At 47.6% G+C, this 27,171-nt stretch overlaps 2 protein-coding genes across 2 annotated transcripts in view; one reads left to right on the top strand and one right to left on the bottom strand.

Moving 5' to 3' along the window:
* LOC8024676 (WD repeat-containing protein 86) overlaps nucleotides 1–22,316 on the top strand; it is a 283,179-nt gene extending 260,863 nt beyond the window's left edge. Inside the window, exon 7 of the mRNA XM_042287445.1 lies at nucleotides 22,054–22,316. Within this exon, the coding sequence (XP_042143379.1) occupies nucleotides 22,054–22,245 (192 nt within the window). The 3' untranslated portion in view covers nucleotides 22,246–22,316. The remainder of the gene's footprint in view (nucleotides 1–22,053) is intronic.
* Nucleotides 22,317–23,949: 1,633 nt separating this feature from the next.
* Nucleotides 23,950–27,171, bottom strand: part of LOC115315975 (neprilysin-11-like) — a 58,344-nt gene continuing 55,122 nt past the window's right edge. Inside the window, exon 18 of the mRNA XM_040503464.2 lies at nucleotides 23,950–24,049. Coding sequence (XP_040359398.2) covers nucleotides 23,950–24,049 — 100 coding nt within the window. The remainder of the gene's footprint in view (nucleotides 24,050–27,171) is intronic.

Here is a 27,171-nt window from a genome sequence, read left to right as displayed (position 1 = left end):
CATTGTTATGTGCGCTAAAATGTGTCTTCACACAATAAAGTAATCGGAAAAGTAACGATTACTTCTTTAAGTAATGTCCAATTACTTTTGCCGTCGAGTAATCAAGTAATCTAATCGAATACTTTTTAGCCAAGAGTAATAGTAATTGTAATCGATTACTTTTTTTAGTAACGTGTACAAGACTGATATCGGGCCAGCACATGCGCTGATTAGCTCTTGCGTAGGTTTGGAAAACACCCAGGTAACCTGAAGATAGCACATCGTGAAGTTCGTTCAAAATCATGCTCCGCGAGTGTTTTGGAATAACGGAAAGTCAAGAGAAGGCCGTCAGATAAAAAATTTGGCGGTAGAGGATATTGTCACGCATTGAATAAAATCCCGAAGTAGGTTGCTGAGTTCACGAAGACATTTGGTCAATGATGACTCGCAGAGCGGGGTCATGGCATTGTTCTTGAACTATATTGGTGAGACGAGAGATGGAGAGGGTAGGCATCTCGGTGGCACCAAAAGTCGGGTCGGCTTGGTCGACGGGATAGTGCGACAAATCAGTGGCATCTTGGTGCAATCGTCCCGATTTGTAAACAACTGTGAATTGATACTCCAGTAGACGGACCGCCCAGCGTCCGAGTCGTCCACTGGGGTTCTTTAATGTGGCTAACTAGCACAAAGCTTGGTGATCAGTGATGACTCGAAAAGAATGGCCGAAAAGATAAGGTAGAAATTTGGTGATCGACCATACAACAGCGAGACAATCTCGCTCCGAAGTAGTGTAGTTGCGTTCGGCCTGGGATATGGTACAAATGGCACAGGCGATCATTCGTTCATGGCCGAGTTGACGCTGTGCTCAGGGTTAGGCAGTATCGCGATACAAATGTATCGCGATAGTATTTCAGGAATACATTTCGTATCTGTATTACTGTATCGCGATACATTTTTTCACCGTTATCTGTATTTCTGTATCGACATACATTTTGAATGCTCTTTTGTATCGTGATGCAATCAGGGTGAAATGTATTTCGTTACATTTCTTAAGAAATGCTCCCCCCCCCCCCCCAAAAAAAAAAAAAAAGACATCCGAACGCTTTTTTTTTTTTTTTTTTTACTTCTGAGGGCATTAGGGTCAATGAGATGCTGGGGCATTGTTACCATGCCGACCAAGGTTCCTTCCGATTCTCCTAACTATTTTTCTATGCGTCCTCTTCTCTCTTCTGAGAACTGTTGCGCAGTCTGGGACTCGAACTAGGTGGCGTGCCACGAGTGGAGTCAGAGCATCTTGTGCCGCAGGTCCTTAGGTATAGGGGTTTCTTGAGCCATTGTTTGCGGGCATCCAAAGCCCGCTGCTAACCGTCTCTCTTGCCTTAACGTACACAGTACACCCATCCGGCAAAGCTGAGTCACAGTCCGTTGCAGCACGAGCCTGGCGTTGGTTCACTTGAAATAGTAGGATAACTCGCGCAGTGAAGTTCAACAGATATTTGAATGCGTCTGCGGCTGCGCCCGTAATATTGCACGGCTCAAGGGTACATCATCAGCCGACGTGAAAGTGACCCGCTGCTCTGGTGATCCGAAACCCAGGAAGGAGGTCAGATGTGGCCTCGCTGTGCCGACCCAGACTTCGTAATCCTGCGACCCGTCTCGAGCACGCTGTTTTTCGGAGAGCTCGCACCTCTGCCGGCAATATCAGGTCGCAACCCACAAGGTCTCTAATTGGAGTATGGTAGGCGAAACTTGATGACTGCAATCCATGCGTCGGTGGCGAAGGGTCAGCAGGAAGCACCTTCACAACATGAATGCCACCGAATCGTTTTTTCAACCGTAACAGAAGATAAGACATGTGTTCCAGGATGCTTCAGGTGGTCCACCATTTTCGAAAATCCTCCACGATCTTCAACGAGGTAACCTACAACGAAAGTACGGAACATATTGTCCTTTCATACAGCAGCGTGTTAAAGTTTCATGTTCAAGGCCACACCTACAGATAAAGAATACCAGTTCATTCCACCGTGACGTCACGTGATAAATGTTGACAGGGGTGTCCTTATTTGACCAGGGCGCGGTGACGTTTTGATGGAATTTAGGATGACAGAAAATTTATTTACAGGTCGAAGTCTTTTCGCATCCCTCGTCAGACAGGCAGGATGTCAGGGAAGGGACCACATCAGTCCTTGATGGAACGTTTTTCTGAGCCCATTGAAGACTCCTCGTCGTCCGAAATCACTACCTTCAAGGCAAAGTGCCAAGCCTACGGGAAAGTAATTTCAGGATCAAAAACTTCCACTTCCAACTCCAAGCTTCATCTAATTTGGTCTCAAATATATTTATAAAATGTATTGCAGTATCAGTATTTCTGTATTTGTATTTCTGCCCTCCCTAAAATGTATTCCTGTATTTGTATTTCCAAATACGTTTTGCCTATATTTAAAATGTATTTCCGATACGAATCGCGATACACTTTTACATATATATTTCAGTATCAGTATTTTAGGTACTATTTTAAAGTATCTCAGTATTTGTATCTATTTTAAAGTATCTCAGCCAATACTGTGTTTTGGAGCAGCAAAAGTGGCCTTTGGAGCAGCCAGAACAGTGTTTTGGAGCAGCAAAAGTGGCTTTTGGAGCAGCCAAAACAGTGTTTCGGAGCAGCAAAAGTGGCTTTTGGAGCAGGTATTTTTTGAAGAATAAAAATACCTGTTTTAAGCGCTGGAAAAACGAAGGGCACTTTGCACGCCGCAATAAACAAACTATGGTCAAGCTAGTAGTGGTGCAAAAACTATCCATAGTACTATCGCTAGTATCGATAGCCGCCAGAAATCTGACTATCAATAGTAAAACAACTATCGATAGTACTATTGATAATCGACAATCGAAAAACTATTGATAGTACTATCGATAGTCAACTATCGAAAAACTCTCGATAGTACTATCGATAGTCGACTATCGAAAATCTAAGGATGGTACTATCGATACTCGACTGTACGAAAAGTATCGTTAATCGACTATTGGAAAGCTATGGATAGTCGACTATCGTAAACCTATCAATAGTACTGTCGACAGTTTACTATCAATAGTTTTGCGACACTAGTAGTTTGCGTCGCTCCCTCTTTTCTTTTTCTCGCTTTATTTTTTTAAATAGTACACCAACTAGCCCAGGCACTTACCATTCCAACTTTGGTTCAGCTTTCAGTGATGAAGAAGACGAGAGTTTGGGCGAAGAGAGGAGGAAGGGGAGGCGAGCGGCGGCTCGGTAACTGTGTTCGCTCTAGTAATGCAAAACTATCGATAGTCGACTGTCGAAAGCTATCGATAGTCGACTATCGAAAAACTATCGATAGATCTGCGCCACTATCGATAGTTTTTGGAAAAACTATCGTTAGTATCGATAGTCAATTTATCGATAGTTTTGCATCACTACAGGCTAGACCACCTGGGAGTCTTTCAACATGTAACTGAAATGATAATGACATGACACATTTTGCAATGATTCAGTTAAATTGTATACCCGCTATAAATAATAAATAAGAACCAAACTGCACATAATAAAATTAATTTGACAGTGACCAGCTTAGTAGTAAATATCCTAGCATTAGGTTGACTAGTGATATAATATAATAAATGGAAGCAGTCTCCGACTGACGAAACACGTAACTACTGCAGTGCAATGCGAAATTGTACACAAGACAAAGGTGCATTACGACTAGCATGTGCTTTTCTTTTTGCGTTTCGAAACGTTCTGCAAGGCTGTTGCAAGCCTCGCTTTGCCTTCGGTCAGTAATGAATGTCCACTTTAAATGTCTCCAAAGAGACATTGAGAGATCCCACAAGTGCAGTGCTGTAGGCGTTGCCGAGCAATTCCGAAAAACCGCTTGCCGCCGTTGTTCTCAGACGTGCCAGATTTTTGTCAAAAGTAAGCAAACGTAAATCATTAGATTGCAAGCGTCCCGGCTGGTGCCTCTGTCGTGCAATCATGTTCGCATGCACATTAGGGCAACTTCGGCAGGCTTGCAGTTGAGCGTGCTTCGTCGCGCGAGCGGAGTGGCTCTTCGATCGAAACCGAAACCATGGCACTCCGCTCCGTCGCCAACTGGTGCCCAAAATTGTATGCGAAATGTTACGATGTAACGGTCAAGCACGCGACCAAAAAAAGAGAAAAAAGACAGTCCAGCGGCACGTGCTTGCGAGGGCCGACAGGGCAAGTTACAAGCTAAACACAAAAAAAAAAAAAAAAGAACCTGAGCACATCGATGCAAGAGATCGCGAGCTCGGGTCAAAAAGTTCTTACAGCACTTTGTGCAACGACTGAACTCAAGACAAACAAGCGCGCGGGTTCCGCGTGCAGACATCGCCTTCTTTGCTTTAGCTTGCTACTCTTCACCAACTTTCCTTCGCGGCAGATTTCTCACGTACCGGGGTCCCTCTCGAAAAAAAAAAAAAAAAAAACGCCCACCGAGAGAAACCTAGGTAATGAATAGGGAATTGTAATAGACCGTTTCTCTCCATCGCTACGGTATCCGTGAAGAAAACGCCGCAGCTGCGCATGCGCGCCGCCAGCCTTGTCTGCATAGCTCAAGGTCTTGTGGCGGATTACGGAGCGCTATCCAGGTGCTTAGCGGGCTGCGGAAACGGTTTACTACAATTTCCCAATACTTCGACCCAGCAGTCTTTGAGTTAAAGAGAAATTCTTGTAGTATCGTATGATCTAAACAAGAACAGGAATGTTGATGAGCATGCGGCAGTCCTTAGATTTCAGTTTAGAAAGCGCCATATTTGCAGCGACGTGGAAACGGCAACACCCGACGTCGCGCGACCACGGTAACTGGAAGGCAAGCACCAAATATAATTCTCCCACAGCCGTTGCTTTCAGGAGCGAGTGCTTCAGCTCACAAAGTGACTCCCGCCGCGCAAAAACGTGGTTTCGCTTCACAGCATGACGGCATGGCTGGCCTGGTGCCTGGCGCGCTACCGTCGGAGCGTCCGCACACGCCCGCGTCTATCGTTACAAAAGTTCTAAAATACGCGAGACGAGAGCGCGAAACGAGAGACGGCGGGAAAAACCATGAGAGACCGGATGAACCATTGATGCAGGGTACTTTGTGTCGGGCGGCCGCTTGCGTTACTAGCTCACGCATGCTCAATACGCCTCGCAAGTGGGCTCATTTTCGTCTTTTGCGCATGAGAAAGGAAGTAGCGGTGACGTCAGAACGCCGAGCCCTGATTGGCTGATCGCAACCCCCTATCTCAGCGTCGTCTGCTTCTTTGCAACGTCGTCTGCTCGCAACGTCGTCTGCGTCTGTCTTACCTTCCCTGCGAATTTCGGACGTGCAGGTCTTTACGAGCGAGCTCGACTTCGCATTTCAGACAGGGCAGACGAAATAACTCGAGCGGTACGTTGTTTTTGTCTAACAACTAGCAGACGCGCATCAAGGAGGGAAGTCAAAGGACTCACTGGCGAGGTGTCCTGAGGCGCCGAGGTTTGTTTGCTAAGAACCCAGAGGGGGTGAGCGTGTTAGTGTCCGCAATTTCCCTCCCAAATACTTTTTCTCTCCTTTTGTGTGCGACGAGACCCCTCATTCTTTAACGGCGTCGGCGGGTTGGCGCAGTTAACGTCGTCAGCTTTACGTCTGCTAGTCAAAGCGATGGCTGCTTTACCTATCCTGCGTCTGTCGGAGATTCACCGCTTTTTCACCGGCGAGAGTCACTGTTGCCTCGGGAAACAAGGAGATAACAAGAGGAAGAAATTGACCTCTCAATCTAAAATTGAAGTCAGTGATCAAAGTATAATACGGGAAGGGTCCATTCAGCACGCCAGCCGGTCCTGGGCAGACGGTCGCCGAGTCGCGGAGTGCCTGCTAGGCCTAACTGCCGAACTCGCTTGGTCTTTGTCGGTGGAATCGTGGCCGTTGGAGCTTTTCCCGGGTGTTTGTGGATCCAGCGTTCTTGTTCGTCGTGATCTGTTTCAAGTACTTTTTACTTTTTTCTTGCTGCTTGAAGTCGGGACGCATGGGAAGCGCACGTCGAAAAATAAACGTCTGTGGGTCGTCGCTACCGCGACGCTGTTGGCCATGCTGATTTGATCGTAAGAAGTGCGTAAGACAGCTTCGGAGATGTCGTAGGATTTCGTCGTAACCTGCGCAAAACGTACGAAAATTTCGTTTTGTGAATACGGATTTGTTCTTAAGTTATGTCTTACGCACATTTTTGGCGTAAGATCGTCTCGTGAATCTGGCCTCTGCACTTCCGAAAGTCGCAGGGAAGGTAAGACAGACGCAGACGACGTTGGGAGCAGACGTCGTTGCAAAGGAGCAGACGACGCTCAGATAGGGGGTCGCGATCAGCCAATCAGGGCTCGGCGTTCTGACGTCACCGCTACCCCCTGCGCAAGAAGCAGACGAACTTGCCCTCCGCATTACGGTACTCAGTTTAGTTTCAGTTTTGAAAAACGACCAAAGTTGGTCCTTTGGCGCAGGCTTGGCGCAGATTACACATATTTTGTCAAAATGTAGCAGGATGTAGCAGGGCCTTGGAGCAGTTTGGCGCAGCAATCACATCATTGACAATTGAAGGCAAAACAGCATATCTCCTTTGAAATCAGGCATACAACATACAGCTCAGTATCCGTTTCAATAAAGAAAACCACAAAACAAGCATCAAAACCACACGATGTATGATAAGGCGCGTGTGGCCAATAGGAACACCCTCCCACGCGATCCAAAAAAAAAAAAAAAAGAAAAAAAAAAGATTAGGTTTGCAGCTGCTTCAAAAGACGTTGACGTCATTCGAAGCCCTCGTGTGGAGTGCGAACAGCATAACGGTAAAGCCCCTTTATACGGAAAAGTAGCACCAACCTTTGAAGAATGCCGCCTGCTATCTTGGACCGATGCAGGCGGCGCTACAGTCGACCACGAGTGTAAAAAAGTAAAAAGTAAAAAAAGTAAAAAAGCAAAACATGGGGATAAAAGGTGTGCGCATCAGAGGAGGAGGGAGAAGGAATGCCTATGCTGTCGGAGTGCAGTGCAGGCTATGACCTCATGCCGCCAATCAAATAACGCCGACTGTGCAACGTCATGGCATTTATCGTCTTTCTTTGAGTCCATCCTTCGAGGCTGGTAGACCTTTACAGTGCGCTTTTAGCCTGTGTCTAGGTATTTGCGCGCGCCGCGCGTGTCTTTCAGCCGCGGGTGTAAAAAAGCAAAATAAACTTTTAAACTTTTTATGTGCCACCACACTGTAACCAATAGGTTGTTCTGGGGCATTATACAAATGAAGGATTATTATTATTATAAAGATAGAAGGTCTGCGCGTCAGAGGAGGAGGGAGAAGATAGCGCTACTTTTCTTATTCAGGGGCGTTACATAATGGTGATAACAGCGCCTGCTGCCGCGGCGACGGCAGCTTGCGACGTGGGGAGTGACGTCACTAGCCTTTCATATATAAAAGAACTCGCCTATTGGGGAGAAGGACAGGCCGTGACGCCCCAAGCGGTTAACTTAACAACTACACGAATGGGGACAACAGATTCAATGACGCAGCGCTCGGCCGACATAACCGAACGCGGCGTCAGCGTTCGGCTGGAGTTCGTGCTCTCCGGCGAGGGGGAGGAGGGGCTCTTTTGTTTCCACTACGCCCTGCATGAACAATGCAGCATGCACGATCCCAGCTCAGCACAAAAGCCGAAGTGGGTCAAGCTCGCATTCTCTGAGGATAGATCCGGCACTTAACGTCCCTTCGTCGATTGTTAGTATTTTTTACATTAAACTTTGCCCCGCGCTCTATTGTAGAAGATGACATGGCCATGCCCATAAGGCCTGTCGGCATGTGCACAGGCCTTGTGTTGAGTAAACACCGAGCGTGGGGAAAACAAACGGGTCAGAGCGCCCCTATTAGCCCCGAGAAGTTCGCGTGGCGCCCCCTTACGGTGAACCGGGGTGACGTCACGGCGAGGAGAGAATTTTTCCCCGACTCGCCTTGTGGAGACTGTGACGACGCTAGCTGTCGGCGCGCTAGTTTCGATCTAATTTTTTTTTGCGTGTTTTTCTTAGGAAGTGTAAATTATTATAAGTGCCTTTATTGAGGTATGGCCTGTAGCTACAGGCGAAACTTCAACAAACATTTTAAGCATGGTTAACAGGGCAGGCAACGCATGAATCACAGCTGGTATATGAAAATAAAAAAATATGGCCACAATTGCCGGAGCATCACTATAGATTTACATCTCGCATAATAAATGCTGCTGATGGTCTGAATGAATTGGCAGGTTATGTATACTCTTTTTTTGCAACTCTGTTTTTAAACAAAATTACCGAAGCAGAAAAGCTGCATGCTGCTCAAGCAACATGCTGAATACAGTCTGGGCCATGGGGAGAGAATCACAAGTACAGCCAAACTGCAGGTGCAAAGTAAAAGAACAAGCAACATTTATTATATACATTGCTCGCATTTCACCTTTGCTGGATTCGGATAGTATTTCAATGGGCTCCACTGGTTGTATCTGTACTCTTTTTTATATCATCCCTCAAGTAATGTACAACAAATGTAAGCGAAGGTGTCTAGCTCGTTATTAGTTCCTTAAAGGGCAACTCCGGTCCATACTTTTGACTTTGGGATTATGACTGTTTTTAGTGCAGTCAGCGTCCCTGAATTACAAGGTGTAATTTTTTTCTCGTTATTGTGCGTAGTTTTAAAGATATCGACGCCTGAAAGTTTTGTTTGGGGCGCGGCCAACAAAACGAAACTAGCCACTCGAGGCCCCGGCAACACTGGAAATCAGCCGCTATGTGAGCGTGACGTCACGATCGTTCTCGTTTAACGAGTACGCAGGCCGAGCGCCACCTACCTCTGTTGCGCTAGCAGTCTAAAGATAGGAGGTAAGCTGATTTTGTTTTAATTCTGTATACGTGGTAGTTATCGACCATATGTAGCAAGAGTTAGTGCGTATAACCAAAAGCTAGCGACTGGAAAACCCGTGAACTCGTACGGTGCCGTACTCAGCGGCCACCGCCGTGCGTGCGCTATGCCGTACTCGTCGCTTGTATACCCAAAAGCTAGCGACTGGAAAACAAGTGAACTCGTTCGGTGCCGTACTCGGCGGCTGTCGCCGAGTGTGTGGTCTTCCGTACTCGTCGCCAGGCCTAAATTGTCATCTGGGCTCCGTGGATGGAGCGGCGTTGCTTTACGCCGCGCTGCCAGTGACGTACAGTACTGGGGGCCCTCTCGCTTTCGCGCTGCGGGTCAGTTCCAGACACGAAGGTTTGAGGCTCCGGCGCGGGCCGCGGAGCCCGAACACACGTGTGCTGGGCTGAACACGACTGTTTTTCGTTCTTTTTTTCCTCGGGTGCGTAAAAGCCGAAGTCCAAAGTTCACTCGTTGAACAGCGTTCACCCACAACTTCTCCAATTTCCGGTCCGTTGGACACTTGTGAAAAAGCACCTCCGTGTTGCGCAGAGGGTTGTTTGAGCAGCCCACAGCGCTACAAGTTGCACTCGGCATCTTTCGAGGAACAGCTGGGCAGTCTTGGGCGCACCGAGTTGCTCGCTAAAATGAGTCTTGGGGTCCTCACAAGTAAATAAACAAAAGGCTATACCGAAGCTACACGGGCTACAGATAAAAGCAACGGCTAAACACGCCAATCACAAGCCGAAGTAGCGGTGGTAGCGGCTCAAAGAAGCTCACTCCGCGCAACGCCCGCATCGGAGGAAAAAAAGAGAACGATACGGACGTCACGGCCCAATGTTGCTTTAGCGATCGGCAACCCGCTGGCCGCCCGCTAAGGAGCAGCGGCTCGCGGCGGGTCGCATTTTTGTTATTAGTTGAGAATGCGGCGTCCTACGGACGTAATATTTTGGCCGGAGTCGTATTTTGTGCTACTACAGTGATACCAGTAATTTATTTCATATTGAGTTTTGGCCGCAGTTGCCCTTTAAGCCCTAAAATTGAGATTTGACTTAGATCGAAATGTCCTGAAGCTAAAATACCAGAAGCTTTTCTCACGCAGACTGTCGCCCTTCACAGGTTCTACATTTTCTGCTACTGGTGCTGCACCTACCACTGGACAGACGTTCGAATGCTTGCTTTTACTCTGTTGTCAGAGAGTCCAGCTGTAGGGAGTTAGGAATCTGAGGAAGCTTTTGGGGACCTGCAGCAGTGTCTCTTTTAATTGGAAATAACAATTCAGACTAAACGGTGTTTTTTCCGAATGCTCAAGGCTGGAATAAAGAATGTCAGGAAAAAGTATAAACATTCCAAATTACGGCACTATTGCTGTGCATATTTTGGGCAGTTCGATATATATCATACAGGCTACTGGGGGCAATTCGGCCGTTTTTGCTGCTACCATGAAAACTAATTTCCATTATTTGTGCATCTTCTAAGAAATATGCCTGCATACGTGTATAAACTATATAATTAATTCAGAAAGAAGCTACATTTATGTAAAACAACCCTGTTCCACGAGCACTTCAAAGATCATCAGACGCAGGGCCTTTAAAACATCTGCGAACCAGCGCATGCAGAGTGGCAGCGCAGAGTCGGCGTCGCGAGCTAATTTGCCGACACCCCTAAGGCCCATGATATAAATGCCATTTCAAATGTCTTGAAAGCGGGATGTAATATTGTCCTAAATCATAAACATGCAAGGAACAGAAATCCAGCGTCTGAAACACTTGCGCCACCGCTTCTACGACTCCTCGCAAGATTGCCTTGTCTCGTGTGGTTGGACGGGGAGGTTCATCGGGGGAGTTGCCTCCGACAATAGCTTTCGGGATTTCTAATCCAATTTCAAAGGTAAAGGGGTCAAGCAGGCTTATAAAATGCGCGGAAGCACGTCAATACCGGTCTAACTAAACGTTATGTACACCGGGTAAACGAAGTCCAGCTCCTCGAAGAGCTTGCGGCACGCAACGCCAAACCAGGAAACCGGTGCTGGGAAGCGAGCCGATGGAAGATCGCGGAGCGGAGCCCTCCCCCTGACGTCAGGGTACACCTCACCCAATCAGGGAGCGGCGACCGCAGCGACGCTTGTGTTCGCTCTCGGGGCTAATAGTTCGATCTCCGTCATTTCCGATGCCCTCCAGAGAAAAGGGGAAGAAGGAGCTCCCCTCTTATCAGGATCCTCCTTTCTGCCGCCCGGATTTGCACAGGCGTCGCTATTCTCCTTCCAGAAGATTATAGAAGATCAATCCGTCACTCAAAATTCTTACAAAAGCAGCTTGCTTCTCCTCCTTTTACTTGGTGTTCAAAAATATATGATGCTTGCACATCACGTCATTTCCGATGCCCTCCAGAGAAAAGGGAAAGAAGGAGCTCCCCTCTTATCAGGACCCTCCTTTGTGCCTCCCGGATAAGCACAGACGTCGCTATTCTCCTCCCAGAAGATTATAGAAGATTAACCTGTCACTCAAAATTCTTACAAAAGCAGTTTCTCTCTCCTCCTCTTTTATAGTGTTCAAAATTATGCGACGTGACGTCAGTGCATGGAGCCTATAGGCTCCTTGCACTGACGTCATATCGCATACTTTTGAACACCATGTAAAAGGAGGAGAGCGAAGCTGCTTTTGTAAGAATTTTGAGTGACAGGTTAATTTTCTTTAATCTTCTGGGAGTAGAATAGCGGCGCCTGTGAAAATCCGGGTGGCACAAAGGAGGATCCTGATAAGAGGGCAGCTCCTTCTTCCCCTTTTCTCTGGAGGGTATCGAAAATGACGTAATGTGCAAGCCACGTATAGGCTCCTTGCACTGACGTCACATCGCACACTTTTGAACACCAAGTAAGAGGAGGAGAGGGAAGCTGCTTTTGTAAGAATTTTGAGTGACAGGTTAATCTTCTATAATCTTCTGGGGGGAGAATAGCGACGCCTGTACAAATCCGGGAGGTACAAAGGAGGGTCCTGATAAGAGGGGAGCTCCTTCTTCCCCTCTTCTTTGGAGGGCAACGGAAATGACGTCCTGTGCAAGGAGCCTATACACCGTTTCCAAAGGTGACATATTGAGCTTCCGGCTCAGCAACACTTCCTTTGATTTCCTTGCTCTCAAGGCTCTGACTGACTATACCCCGTTTCACCTTATGTCCAGACGCAGCGGATACTACGAGCTATCTTGGCCAATCCCGTTCTGTAAACGTGGCCCGTGATACGCTTTCCGCGCGTCGCTGTGCCCCCTCTCTCTAAGGTCACGTGACACTCACACGGCCCCCGATTGGCCCCGATGACTCTTAACATCCGCTGCGCTGAAACGTAAGATGGAACGGAGTATATCAACTGATTTCATTGTTGCTGCAGCAGCGCGATGAATAAGCCACTCCCGAGGAGCAGCGTGAATACTAGGAGCGGCAAACGGAAAAGAAACGGCAATACGACCAGCAACGGCGTGCTGCGACCGGTGGCGGCATTTCGTGCCGTAGGCAATCGTTGCAGGTGACACCACAGCTTCGCTGACCAACAACCTTCACAGCGTGGATTGGAGCTCCATTTTTTTTTTTTTATCTAATTGATGCGGCAATAGTCAGCACAGAAACGCCAAGATCCGTGTTGTTTTTCTTTTTAACCAAAATTACTGGGGAGGACGAAGGACTGGAAGATAGCTGAACAGTACCTTTTGTCAGCATTTTTCGGCTTTTAAGCGTATTATTTGACGTTCGCTCGCTGAGACCCGGTACGGTCAGTGGGGAACGGCAGGCTCATTAAGGGGGGGGGGGGGGGGGGGACAGTTGCAATGCGGAGAGACACTAAGGTTGTTTTACTTCAAATACTGCTTGAAGTCGATCTTTTCTTCAACTGACCAAGGTTCGGTTCTCATAGTCGCCACTTGATCCGCTTGAGTGGTGGACATAGGGAATCGGCTTAAAGCGGATCATCAACGACGGCAGACAAAGTACTTCGTGCAAGGGGGACGCAAGTGCCAACGATGTTTCGCTTGGTAGTGTCTGCGGGCCTTGATCAATAAAGAAGTCGTAGAGTGGGATATAGAGACGATCGAAGCTGGAGGGGCGAGGTATTTGCCTAAAATGATATCTAGGTTGAGCGTAACGGTGTAATCTCCATCCGGTAAGGGCGTGCTGGTGGATACCTTGATAGAGGCAGCAGTAAGCGTTGGAATCCTATAGAAGTATGTACAGTCGGCACGGAATGAAACGCGAACATGAAGCGCATGGCTCTAGGCGACCCACGCTGAGTCACCTAGAGACGCAACACCGAAGGTTTGGATGCACTGAGCAAGAATCTAACACATCGAAGGAGGAGCCATCTTCTTGCAGCTCCCATCTGGTTCAGGTGGTGCAGCATCCAGCGAAAACCATGCACCCACTGTTCGCGTTTCATTCCGTGCCCACTGTACAACATAAACGTGACTGCGTTAGCTCGGTGGTGTCGCGGAGGTCGGCGACATCACGTTCATTCTCTCCTCGGACACAGTCGATTAGTGCTGCGTGGCAAGAAGAAAAGACCCAACCCAGAAGTATCTCGTGAGGGCTATGAGAGATCACGGTAAAGGGGGGAGGGGGAGTACTGCAATTGTTCAGTCACAAGAGGGGATACGGGCATTGCACATACACACTGAGAAACTAACGGCTCCATTGGCACTGCATCTGGCGGAGTAAGCACTTTCTTCAAGCGACGTCGAATATCTTCACGCATGACAGATATCGCAGCACCTGTGCCGACTAGAGCGTATATATGTACTGCCTGGACGTTAATGAGAAATTGTTTTTGTGTTCTTGTCGACGCACCTTGTAGAGGATTTCTGGTTCTGGGCATTAATGCAGCTTACCTCCTGAAGCTGCAGGCTCTAGTTTTCTTGGAAGTGTTGGGAACGGGACGGCGACATCAAGCGACGGGGAACAGGCGACAAGGACTGGCGGCAACGTGAAGAGGGGAGCGAGAGAAACGGGGAGGTTCGTGTAGGGATGGATCATCTGCTGGAGGACGGGGAGTGTAGACTGAATTGTAAAATCTGCTGTATTGGTATCCACGATTCGATGGAAGTTGGGCTGGCCGACCAGTTCGTTTGCGGCAGTAGCGAGCAATATGGCCAACATCTTCGCAGTGGAAGCATATATATTGCCTTGTTACCGGGGTTCTCTATGCTGCCGGGTCTGGACGTGGACACTTTGAGTCGCAGTAAGAGTTATTTACCGAGTTATCCTAATGCGGGTGATTGTTTGGTGGTGGTCGGAACCGCGGTCGGTGGGTTTGAGAAGCCCTATTTATTTCCTGTAACGCCTTGCACAACGGATATGAAAAAGGATAATTCCGTGCCCGCCAATGAACGGGCAGAAGCTTCAGCCGGCATCATAGCTTTTATACCTCAGCGAACAATTTTGGTTATCGGGTTGGTAGTTGAGCAAGTGTCCACACACGAATATGTTGCAGTCCTGTTGGGTAGTCGGGCGAATTGGTGTGCGATGCGGCGACTTTTTGCCTCTTCGAAGCGTCGGCATTCGCTTACAGCCTGGACAACCGTTGTGCAGTCCTCAATGATGAGCCGTATGAACGCGTCTTCAGCGATTCCTTTGAGAATGTGGGAGACACGTTCAGCGTCGGGCACCTCGGGGTTTGCTTTTCGACACAGAGAGCGGGTCTTGAATATAGCTCACGTACTACACTTCACTAAATGTCGGGCGCGTGAGGCTAACTTCCTTTTGGCCGCAAGCTTCGGCCAGTTGGACGGCCGAAGAGGTCAATCAGCTTAGTCTTGCACATATCCCATGATATGACGTTCTCCTCGTGCGTGGGGTATACATACACGGGCCGTGTCCTTTAAATAGAACAACACATTGGCCAACATTATGGTGTTGTCCCACCTGTTGTGTGTGCATATGCGCTCAGAAAGGTCAATCCAGTACTCGACTTCTTGGTCATCGGAACCATGTGCTTCGAGATCCGGGGCCGCGGGAAGGGTATTGGCGACGTGCGCGACCGAAAGCGTCGCTGTGGTCGGCCTTCCACGATTGGCCGAACGCTGACTATGACGTCAGAAAAGGATTTATCATCAACGGAAATAAGAGGAATGAAAGAACCTTAATTTTGACGGTGTTGGCAGTGTTCCTTTGAGAGCGCAATGATTTCAAGCTTCCACCATGCTACTTAAAAACACCATCAAACTTCTTGTTTGCAAGGTAATGATGTCACAAGGGGGAACCGTAGGAGGGCGCCACTAAAACATCTCGCCGCTAGTTCCCGAGAAGGTTAATGACGTGATTGAATCCGCCGACCACGGAGGAGTGGTCATGTTAACTGGGGATCCGAAAACGGAGCGACTCCGTTCGGATCGCGTGCTCCATCTCGGATCAGGTCTACTGATCCCAGCGAGCTCCAAAACGACAATTGGAATTCGCCATAAGGTACTATCGAGGTTAGTTTGTATTGCGATACTTCTTAGCGCTGACGTTAAACCGACTTTCGTCAATAGTTCCAGACTTGCGAAGAAAATGGAGTGGTCCCTCCTCATGACCACTAAACCTGGGCTCTGACTAAACTTATTTATATAATATAATTTAGAGCGCAGCTCTTAGGCGCCCGTTTCCGGCTTGAGCTGCGTCGCCGTCGCCGTCGCCGTCGGCGTAACCGCGCGGTGCATGTTGGGACATGCACCGCGCGAGCCCCCCCCTTCCCCCAAGGTCACGTGACCTCCCCCCTCGAGGTCACGTCGTGACCCCCCGTTGTCACGTCACCCCTCCCCTGAGGATATTGAAGGATGAGGGAAGGAGGAGGAGGAGGGGTGTACCCTTCCCTCCTCCTCCTCAAGAGCTGCGCTCCAATTCGGCGTTACACGGAGTAGTAAACGGCTTTCATTTTTTTATATATTTATTTACTTTTGCTATTCTGATTTCAAACTTTGGAGTGTTCCGGATAAATCTGAATCGATGAGCACTTTACCGGCAAGAGTTTTTAAAAGTTTTTCGGTTTTATACAAAAAGAACAGAATCTTAGTCATAGGCCAATTCCCGCTCTGCTTCTAGAACAGTACTTCCATAAAATATACATCGCAACTTAAGCGTTCTACTGAAATTCAACGACGCTAAGTGGATAGTGACAGAAAGAAGGATCAAAATGCCCCGTACGTGTGTAACCCGGAGGCGTAATCGGAGAAGCGTGAAGTATATTGACACAAATGACAGATGATGGGGCGGCGAATAACTGGGGAAACTAAACGCTTGATTGGACGAACTTGAGCTCAAAACAAAATCGAAGACGGTTAGCGTCGCAGGCGTCGATGTCGGTGAAACAGCAGGATCGAGCGCTGGGGCGAGACTGACTCGGACCGCCACGCGAAGCACCTTTTGTACCCGCCTGAGCTTCTGGAACATTCGGCGTCAAACGTTCGGTGCGTAGAACATTCGTACCTCGATCAGACGACTAGGTTCTCGAACTGACGAGAACGCTAAATTGAAAGAATAAATAAAAGAAGTGGCCGCTCCCAGGAATCGAACCTGGGGCCGCCGCGCGAAAGCCAAGCACACGCGCTTTTCTTTTCTTTTTTTTTTTCTTTATTGCCATCTTTAACATAGAGCAACCAAAAGCACAGTAACGTTAAAAGCCTGACAATCGCTAAACGACTGACGTGGGTATTACGTCGCTTACCGACTGACGCTTACCGACTGATAGCCTCGTCCCACTAGAGCGACAAACACCGATTTTTGTCTGACGACACCACAAAGTTCCGTGTCTCCGATGCTGTCCCACTACAACGACCAATGCCCGCGACAATCGCCGACACGCGCCGACAAACGATCGACGACGGACGAGTCCTTGTCTGTCGTTGAACTTGAAACGCCGCAAGCAGTCCCACTGAGGAACATGTCTCGGAGACAAACGTATCCTCCTCGCCCGGTTGTGCCTTCTGTTGCCTCCCTTCCCACCCTACTACCCTTCCTCCCGTTCCTCCCGTGGCTCGCTTCGCCGCTAGACCTTCAGAAAAGCCCTTGGCGGCCACTCCTCGTTCCCGCAGTTCCGGTCCCTCGATTGCTCGTCGCGGGCGCGGCTTGCTTGCTTGCGCCGGGCGGTCGGGTTGCGAAGGGGAATTTGCTGTGGTTGGTTTTGCTCGCGAAAACTTGGTGCGTGAGGTGGTGCCTCAAGACGCCGAGGTCTACGGCCCTGCATCAGGATGGATACCCACTCATGTTCGAGGACTAACCAAAGTAAGACCTCTCAACACGAAGTAGGACACCACGTTCCGCGGCAAGCCATTCCGGCAGACGAGAGACTTGTCATCACGTTCTGTGATAATCGGGATGCCTTATTGTCCTCCAAAAAAACGCCTGCCCTTGATCATTCGGATACGAGGTTATAAACATCCTCGAAATCGGCGTGAAGTTCCGTGGCGCTCACCTAGAATTCCTCGAACGACTCAAAAAAGGAACGATTCGGTTATTCTAACTCGAAAAAAGCTTGGTGTCGATTGTCACGACTGTTTGCGGAAGGTCGCCAACGGCAAATAAAGACAAGTGAATGCTTTAATCAAGAAATAAAGTAATCGTCTCCTCTTACACCGTGTTTGTCGGCGCGTTTTATGCCCAAAGAGCAAAACACGAAAACCGCGTCGCCAGACTCAGTTTGTCTGTGTATTTCGAAGTGTTTTGTTGACAACTCCAGTCCCACTAGGAAACAAGTTTCCTTGTCTCTGTGTTCTGCGTCGTGTCCGCCAAGTGGGACGGCGGACTTCGACAAACAGGCTGTCTGTCGGTGTCGTCTGTCGCTCGTTGTCGTGTGTCGCTGTCGTTTGTCGCTGTCTGTCGCTCTAGTGGGACGCGGCTATGACGCTTACCGACTGACGGGAGTGAATACCCATTGTCGGCATTCACTCCGGGACATTGGAACGAATCATCCAAATTTCAACAACATAACGAAGCGACTTAAAAAAAAGTATTCCCCCTCAGGCCTTGTGTCAACATGCGCATGACGGCCCGCCATGCGACATCGCCATATGCTGTGAAGGCCGAACAACATGACAAGATCAAAAGGCACACTATTCTTGTTTTCAACGGTTAGAAACCGGATGCCATGGGGGTCCAGCGGAAAATCCTTTTTTAGAGTGAGCTGTAACACATCCCAGAAATATATACTGTCCCAACAGTCCAAAAAAGGACATGTTCAACAGTCTCTGGTTTCTTACAGAAGAAACAGTTATCACCCCACGCTACAAACATACCCCTCTCAATAAACCAGGTTTAAACGGGCAGAGTACCTGCGTGCAGCTTAAAAAAGAACGTCCCCTGGGACGGACATTATTCTTACACGCTTCAGGACATCTTGTCTCGGACCTGTCGAATACAGAGCTTTATAAAGTGGAATCGGCAGGGTAACATCAACAAGATCCTGGCACAGTTTTTTCCTAGTGACTTCACTCAGGTATTCCAAAGAAAAGCGTGCTCTCAACAACCTGTACGCTCCCACCACTTCGCGCATACAACATAAAATATATCTAGCATCTCCAAACTCTGAGGCCACTACGAACTTAGGTAAAACATTACACAATCACACGTGACAAAATGTCAACAAAAACGGCTCTTTCACTTTGCGTAAGAAAACGAATCTGTTTACCAGCTGCTTCAAATACAAATGGGATAGCGCCAAGCCTCCATCAGACACTCTGCGAAAAAGATTGGTCCGGCTTGTGCGCTCGTAGGAACAGCCCCAAAGGAAGACCGGGAGCACCCGATGCAGCTTTTGGACATTCGCCCTGGAACATTGCAAAGCCTGAAGCACATAATTTACTTATTAGGAAAACATTGCAAATAGTGGATCGGGCAAATACCGACAGGTCTTTTCCCCTCCACTTCTCGGCTTTTTCTCGCAATTGAACCACCTGAGACCGCCATAGCGGAGACTAGACCCATTTGACGTTTTCAAACGCACATGGTTTCGCCTCCCACTCCCCGTGCCAAAAACCTATGCACTTGTTTCAGTTTACAGCTCTTCCGTTTCTATTGCAAAAGCGTTTCAATAATGCCGTGAACTCTCGTACGCTCTCTCTCTTTGCACAGAACACCGCTATATGGTCTGCGTAGGCCAGCACTCGCACCTCGCAAGCGTGCAGTGCGAAACCACGAATGACGTTGATTTTTACTGCGTTCAAGCAGAAAGACTCTATGTACATACAAAAGAAAAGCGGGGACAGAGGGCAGCCCTGTCGCACAGACCAGAGCACACTAATGCGTTTACCCTCTAGCTTGTTTACAGTTAAGCTTGTCGTGCAGTCCTTGTACGCCATGCGAACACTTCTGTGATTACAGACCCAACGTTCACTAGTTCCAATATTGCCTGCATAAATTCGTGTGACTCGCGATCGAATGCTTTTTCCAAGTCGATATGGAGCACTGCTACCTTACCATGCGTTGCGTCACAGCATTCTAGTATACTTCGAGCAGTGTGAATATTCGTTGTGATTATTTACCGTCTTTTAATTCCACATGTTTGGTGTGAAACGACTATTTCTGTAATGACTGTTTATAGCCGTCGTGCCAAAATCTTCATTGGTACTTTGTAATCTACGTTTGCTAAACTAATTGCCCTATAGGATGTAACAGAACGAAGTTTAACGGTATTCTCGGTCTTGAGTATTAACACGGTGTGAGACCTATTAAAGGAAGGTAGTAATCATTTCACTTCATAAGCCTGGTTGAAGACATTGCGTAGCACGGGCGTAAATTCATGTCTAAAGGTCTAATACGTAGAAAGTTAAACTAATCCCGTCGAGTCCAGGTGTCTTTCCAGGGTTTAGTTCGTCTATCCCTTTGTCTATTTCTGTTATAGCGATCTGCGTCTCAAGAAATTCTTTAGTTTTCTTTTTTAGCTTCGGCAAAAGCACTACGAACTCTTCAATAAATTCCGCCATATTCTGTGCGCGAACAATTTCGAATATTACTTAAAAAACGCTTTTTGAATGTCTCTTTGGTCGCTCGTAATCTTTCCCTCCATTTGAATCTCACTGATTGTGCTCTTTCGCGCATAACATTTTCATGTCCAACTTCCTTTTTTACGGGCTTTCAAGTACGGCGAACTTTTCTGCTCGTGCTCTGATAAGAGCTCCGTGATATCGCTCTTGTTCCATGCCTTCCATCCTTTCTTCAAATCACGTATGACGTTTTTAAATTCGCCCGGTTACTTGCTTTCTTCTTTGATGAGCGTTTGACAAATTCTACCATGATTGTCTCCTCTTGTCTCTGAAGTGCCTTTATAGCAAAAGCTCTATGGCTATGTTTTTACACTCTTGTTTAAAACCCTCCCATTCAGCACCCCATAATTGCTTCAACCTTCTTTTAAACTGTTCAAGTGGCCTCGTATCAATTGTGTAAACCCCTCGTCGTCTAAGAGTCGACAGTTCAATTACCATAGTTTCCAGGAAAACTTTGGTCGCTCATTCGTGGTACCCAACACAAAAGAAACTAAACAATGGTTGCTGAAGGACACCGCAAATACTCAATATTCACTGCGAACTGGTACTAGGTCTAATAAAACGTAAAATATGTCCAGCCGAGCGTGGCTGACCCCTTGGAAATAAGTATACGGTACAGTTTCCGCGTGACCAATGCATTCTGCCACGTCAGCAAGACCAGCCTCGCTGACGATGTCATTCAATACCACTGTGTTCACCTTTGTACGGGGTGACTCCGGTCTTATCGTTTGCTGAACAAACCCAGTTAAAATCGCCAAGCAAATTTAAATTACGTTTACACACACAATAACCATAAACAAATTTTTTGAAAAAAAAAAATATCCTACGGTCATCTGCCGCATTCGGCACATGCAGACAAATTACAAGTCAGACGAAAAAAGAAAAATCGCAGATCGCAAGCCTGCCTGTTTCACACGTCACATCAGACTGTTCAGACATATCAATCGAATTATTTAAAAACAAACAGCAACATCTGGAAGTTCCTACTGCATGACTTACGCATGCGTTGTACCGCGATGTGAATGGTTGTATTATGCTCTCCCTTAGAAAAGTTTGTTTCACTGTGGACAAAAGATAAAACATGAGCTGCACGCCTGTGAAAGCATGGTTCTGAAACCTCCAGACTGTAGTTTTCAGATTCATGCTTAGACAGCTTGGCAAATCGATCGTCATTGTTTCTCAAGAGCTAAACAAAATTTCCTAACGAACCGGAAGTTGAGAAACGCCGCTCACATATTGGTCCGCGGACTTGCTTCACCCCAAGCTTTTTCCAAATACAAACTCCGGCAATTTTCTGTTCAGTTATACGACGAAAAGCGATGAGTTTATGTCCGAACCTGTACAAACTACTCCTTTTTTGTGTGTGTGTGAGAATTTGATTTATGAGCTTGTGTCCGGTGAATTTTGTCCGGCTTTAGTCCGGAGAGTTGTAGTACGGTTACCCGAACTACAGCTCTCCGCTGGAGGGGACGCACTCAGCCTAGAGAACTTCAGAGCCCTTTAATATCTCGCAGTTCTTACCCCACAGCCTTGAATAAAGCAGTCGATTGATCGGTTTACGGGTTGCTCGACAGCCGACGGTTTAGAGCCTTCAGTAATTAAAGTTGTCCACAGGCTCTTGATTTTTCTCAGATACAAAGTAAAGCGAACTTCCTTGGCGGTCCCTGCATTTTTTCCTTTCGATTAACGTAGCATGCACTAAGGGCGCCGAATTCTTTGGCAAACGGTGTTAGGAAAGAAGCCACGTGGGGTTTCTTTGTAAGATGGAAGGTCTAGAGCTGCTGCACTTTGTTAGTAACCGGGGGGATATTTTTTCAAAGAAAAAAACGCGGCTTTCACCTTACGCCGCGGCAGTGGATCTATAGCTTCGTTCAATTTACATGCACTTCCTGCACCGGTGCAGAAAAGTGTAGGGCGGTGTACTTCCGATCGTATCTCAATACACATACCGGAAGTAGACTGCCCCACACTTTTCTGCACCGGTGCAAGAGGTGCAGGAAAATCGATCGAAGCTAGTCAGCACGGCACAGAAGCCACAACTCACGCAAACCTGCTTTGTGCACTTGCGCAGTGCCCTGATGTGGGCATATCCGGGCCATTGTTTGTAAACAGCGGGTTGGCGTGTAGGTAGAGGAGCTGAGCGTAGAATTCGTCCTTTTTCCTCCGCCCCAGGTGGTGACGGGCAAACTGTTCACGGGCTCTTACGACGGCACCTTGTTCGTCTGGGACACGACGGGCGTGGTGGACGAGACGGTCTTCGGCGACGAACACAAGGACAGCGAGGACGAAGAGGATCTTCCAGACGACAGCGACGAAGTCAAGCTGGCCGTCAACTTCCTCGAACCCTTCATTCACGAGGGATGAGATGCGCCAACCACACTCCGAGTTGGCCCGACGTTTCCCGACGTCCTTGCTGCCCTAAAGAGCTGTTCAAAACTTCCTAAAAGGCTGATGTGTATGTCCGGATGCGGTCATGAATAAACAGCTGTATTTACTTTAAGGGCACTGCGAATAGATCACTGCCTACTTATGCCAAACCACAGATGCTAAAATACGCAGACTCGTATCGTAAAACACGCGCCAGTAATTCGCCACAGCATATGGCGACCAAGGCAGGATCGGGACAGAATGGTTCCGTTCAAAATGGTCCCAATCGAGAACCCAGACAAAATGGTACCATATAAATTTGGCACCGCTGTTTACTTGCTATTCACCGATTCGTCGACTGCTTGTGCCTACTTGGTGCAAGCTCATAGAGACGAGAAAATGCTTCGAGAAATACTTGCGTTGCGGAACGTTGGCCTTTATTTTAAAGGTTATTTATGCTATTTAAAACATGCAGCAGGGGGGCTATGTTGCACGTTTTGGACTCCCAGGCGACTAGGGAGAAGGAAGTGACGTTGGTGCGAATGAACGTATCTTAGCAGCACCACGCATCGCGTCATCAGCGACTCCACCTATCAACATCCAAAGAGCGTTGTTGACGTCACTTCCTTCTCCCTAGTCTCCTGGGAGTCCGAAACGTGCAACATAGCCCCCCTGGTCAGTGCTCAAGCCACGCAGGAAGGGAGGCTAGACATATGCTAAATTAAAGGACGCACATATCACAAATAATTTACCTTTTTGTAAAATCATTCGCAAATATTTAACCGTTCTTGCTGCCTTTTTGTGAGTTCACCTATTGTATGAATAGAAGATACGAAGTAATTTTGTAAAATACACATGTTTCTGCTCGAATCGTGATATCGCAGCTGAAATACAAGAGATAGGAGAGGAACAGGATATTAGGCAGAATGCGCTTAATCTGTTCACCAATTTAATTGAAGTTGTCTGCTGAGGCCGCCCCAGAGAAGATGAAGCCTTAAAGCATAGGTATAGCCCAAAAGTAATCTTGCCCAATATCGGATTTCATGATAATGGTACTCTGTGAAATGATAGGCCAACATCCCTTGTGATATTATAGGCCGACAATAGTGTGGATTCAAGAGACTTAACGGAGGAGTCTGCGTAGTAGTCTCCTGGCAGTACATAGCGAAATATGCGAATACATGACAAATGCGTTGAACCTGTATTAAAATAAACCAGAGTGTCAATTCACTAAAACCATTAAAGAGCGTCCTTTGCAATAATTTTGCTCAGGCCCTCCGTCCTTTTGTTCGGGCCCATTTTGTTTTCAATTCTATCAAAACGAAATCAAAACTAAAGCCTATGTAAGAAAGTCGTAATAAAAAAAAAAACGTCTCGCTAAATACGTCAATAAAAAGAGGAATCGCTGGCAAATACAACTGTCAGCAACAACTCCAAAGCACGGAACGCAGGAAAAGTTAACCCCGCCCCGTGTGTTCCCAGCCGGCGAACGACCAAAAATGCAAAGCGACTCTGAAGACACCTATACGACAGTTTACACACCCCACAAGTTGTCTTATTATTAAAATAACGCTAGACAAAAACAGGACGTCTTGGTCAGGTCATGTGCACAGGCAAGCGACGTTTGGCTGCGACGCCCACGAAGCTGGAATTCCGAGAACAGTGAAAACTTGTCCCAAAGTTCGCGAGGTCCTCCAAGAGTCACCAGGAGCGGCACTTCTTGGTTGGATTCATCTCGGTGACATTGGTGCAAGCGAACGCGGTCGCGAAGGCCGGGATGTTTCGCAGCGACAAATTGACCCTGCACAGAGCAGAAGATCATGTGTTATGATAACAGCCAAACGTGTAGAGCGTCGTTCTTCTAACGGCGTAAGAACAACAGGACAGACGAGCCGCGATCATCTTGTTAGTAGTGAACAACGTTATTAGATTCGTTCAGTTACGGAACTCATCATAGACCCTGCTTGCACTAGCCATACTCCCCTTCTACTCTCCCCCCCCCCCCCCCCCCTCCGACTCGCCGGACGGCTACTATATGATACCCTGCAGTGTGTTCTATGAAATACATGTTTAGAAGCACAGCCGTCTAGATGACGTTTCACCGAACTCTAGGGAACACACAGTTTTCAAACGAAAATCTAGATAGCTCTTCGAACGACAAGAGACGGACTGACGTGAGTGAGGGGGTACCGGGGTACCCTCCTCCGCGGAGTTTGACAACTGGGGTAATCTAGTAACGTCGGCAGCAAACAGCCGAGTTATTTATTTTTTATTTAATCTCAGGACATAAGCATGACGGTGGTTACATGGATTGAAACAATAATATAACATATGAGAAAGTACAATAAGCATCGATTAGATACTGACACAATCTAAGGTGCTTTTTAAAATGCCTATATAAAGAGACGAACCCCATCGTAATATGTTAAGTGTGTTTCACATGCAGCGATTTTGGCCCTAGAGCGGCGCGATTTCTGCCGTCGCGACGCTCTGGCCAGCCGCAGCGGTTGAGCGCAGACTTGTACCGTACGCATTACAAGTAATCAAATCACTTGTAATCGATTACTTTTTGGAGTAATTTTGTAATCAGTTGATTACTTTTATTAGGCAGTAATCACAAGAGTAATCTGATTACTTTTTGAAGTAATAAATTACTTGTAACCGTTACAATCTGTCCATGGGACCCCCCCCCCCCCCCCCCCCCCCCCCCCCGGCACACGCCTTTTTTTATGAAGTGACCAAAATAAAATATGCTTTTGTTTTTAGAACGGATAAAAGAAAGATTTTTGCTGAGCTGTAGGAAACGAGGTCAATCTCTTTCTATGTACAGTTTCTGTGGAATGTCCGTTTTTTTTTTTTTTTCGAGCTGGGACTGGGAGTGGGAAGCCCCAGGGAAGCCACAGTGCGTGACAAAGGCCATTCAGGGCGAAGTTTGAGAAAGCAGAATGTAGCTTTGTGAGTCCTTCGTTCAAACTAGCCCCCTCACGCACACACACATAGAAATAAAAAAATTAAAAAATCCTGCTTAGGGCAGGGCCGTAACCAGGGGGGGGGATAGGGGGTTCTGACCCCCCCCCCGAAATTTTTTTCTGGGTACGGCCCTGGTCGGTGCACTGGCAGCCAGTCGATTTTAATCTCCTCCTCTGCGCACGCGCAGTGGCGCCGGTCGGCTACCGGGTACCAAACCGGGACCGGTTCTCCGGTTTGCTGTAACTCTCCATTATATGCCACCGATGCACATGATTCATAGGCGAAAATAAGAGAACAGACACTTTCAAAATGGCCGCCGTTGTCCCCGAAAACCCCCCCCGAAATTTTTTTCTGGGTACGGCCCTGGCTTAGGGTACCTACTCGCAGCCCATAGGAGAACCAGAACCGAAGAATGTCTAAAGCGGATGCAAAATATAACAAAGGCAGTTGAAATATTTCCCCTTTTCCCCTACGTGGTCTTTGTGACAAGCAATGTTTCGAGTTGAGAAGTGGTCGGGGCGATCTCTTCCGCTAATGGATACTACACATAATCCGTTTCAAATCCTGGAGCTGCTGCTCTTTTGTATAACATGCGAGCTCATCCACATGTGAATAATAAAATGAGCGACGCAAACTTTGAGCGACAACCCTTGCTCAAGCTTAACAAGATCTAGAACCCCCTCCGCTCCCCCCCCCCCCCCCCCACACACACACACACACACACTGGCGAACGCCCAAATCGTTAAACGTCTTCGAACGAATTCTATGCTTTTGTCCACATTGTGAAGGTGCAACGACCACGAAGAGGGAGCCAGTTTTTCTCCTTCAATACTTGTGCAAATGTGAAATATAGGTTGAAAGTAGTTCATTGTTATGAGCGCTAAAGATCTGTCTTCACACAATAAAGTAATCGGAAAAGTAACGATTACTTCTTTAAGTAATGTCCAATTACTTTTGCCGTCGAGTAATCAAGTAATCTAATCGAATACTTTTTAGCCAAGAGTAATGGTAATTGTAATCGATTACTTTTTTTTAGTAACGTGTACAAGACTGGTTGAGCGGCACGAGCGCCGCGACGGCAGAAATCGCGCCGCTCTAGGGTCAAAATCGCTGCATGTGAAACACGCTTTACGCTTACGAGGGACGTTCATAAAATACGTGTTATTGGCGGTGAAAACAAAAATACCTACAGAATTTGCATTGTAGGGCAAGCCCACATCCCTCTCATATCGGCGCGTTCAATATAACTTTTTTTTTTTTCAAAATGCTTAATGATTTGCTCATGCTCTATGACTTGTTCATGATGAAGCGCCCAGCTCGCCGGGTTCCACGACTGCTCAAGCCAACGCAAAAATAGCGATGAAAGAACTCTGTAACGGAAATATTTCGTTTTTGTCTATGAAACCCTGACGACTTCTGTGACCGCCTGATCACCATGAATGAGTGTTGGGTATTCGATTACGATCCCAAGATAAAGAAACAGAGCAAACAGTGGAGGCATGCGGATTCAACACCACCAATAAAGGTGAAGAATGAGTTGTCCTCTGAGAAGGTTACGATTAGCGTTTTGGGACTACAGTGGTGTGCTCCTGACAGATTGGCCCCGTAGGGACCGAGCAGTCATAGGCAAACACTACCGGGACCTTCTGACTAGGTTGAGGGGGGCCGTCAAGCGTCGCGAGACCAAAGAGCCTGTTTGCTCTACTACAGCGCACCGGTGACGAATGTGGCTGCTATAGGCTATGAAATTCTGCCTCTGCCCCCCATTCACCCGCCCCTGTAACTTCTGCCTCCTTCCTCTGACGAAGAACCCACTGCGTTGCGAGTGTTTCCAGGACGATGACGAGGTAATTGTCGAGATGTAACACTTCCTCAGAGCCAAATTGAGGACTTATACAACCAGGCTACCCGCCAGCTCATCCATCGGTGGGAGAAGTGTGTCGCCTTGTGTGA

This window comes from Ixodes scapularis, unplaced genomic scaffold (genome assembly GCF_016920785.2).
Source record: "Ixodes scapularis isolate PalLabHiFi unplaced genomic scaffold, ASM1692078v2 PGA_scaffold9__187_contigs__length_104089568, whole genome shotgun sequence".
In the NCBI taxonomy this organism is placed as follows: Eukaryota; Metazoa; Arthropoda; class Arachnida; order Ixodida; family Ixodidae; genus Ixodes; species Ixodes scapularis.
This window is presented reverse-complemented; position numbering and strand designations above follow the sequence as displayed.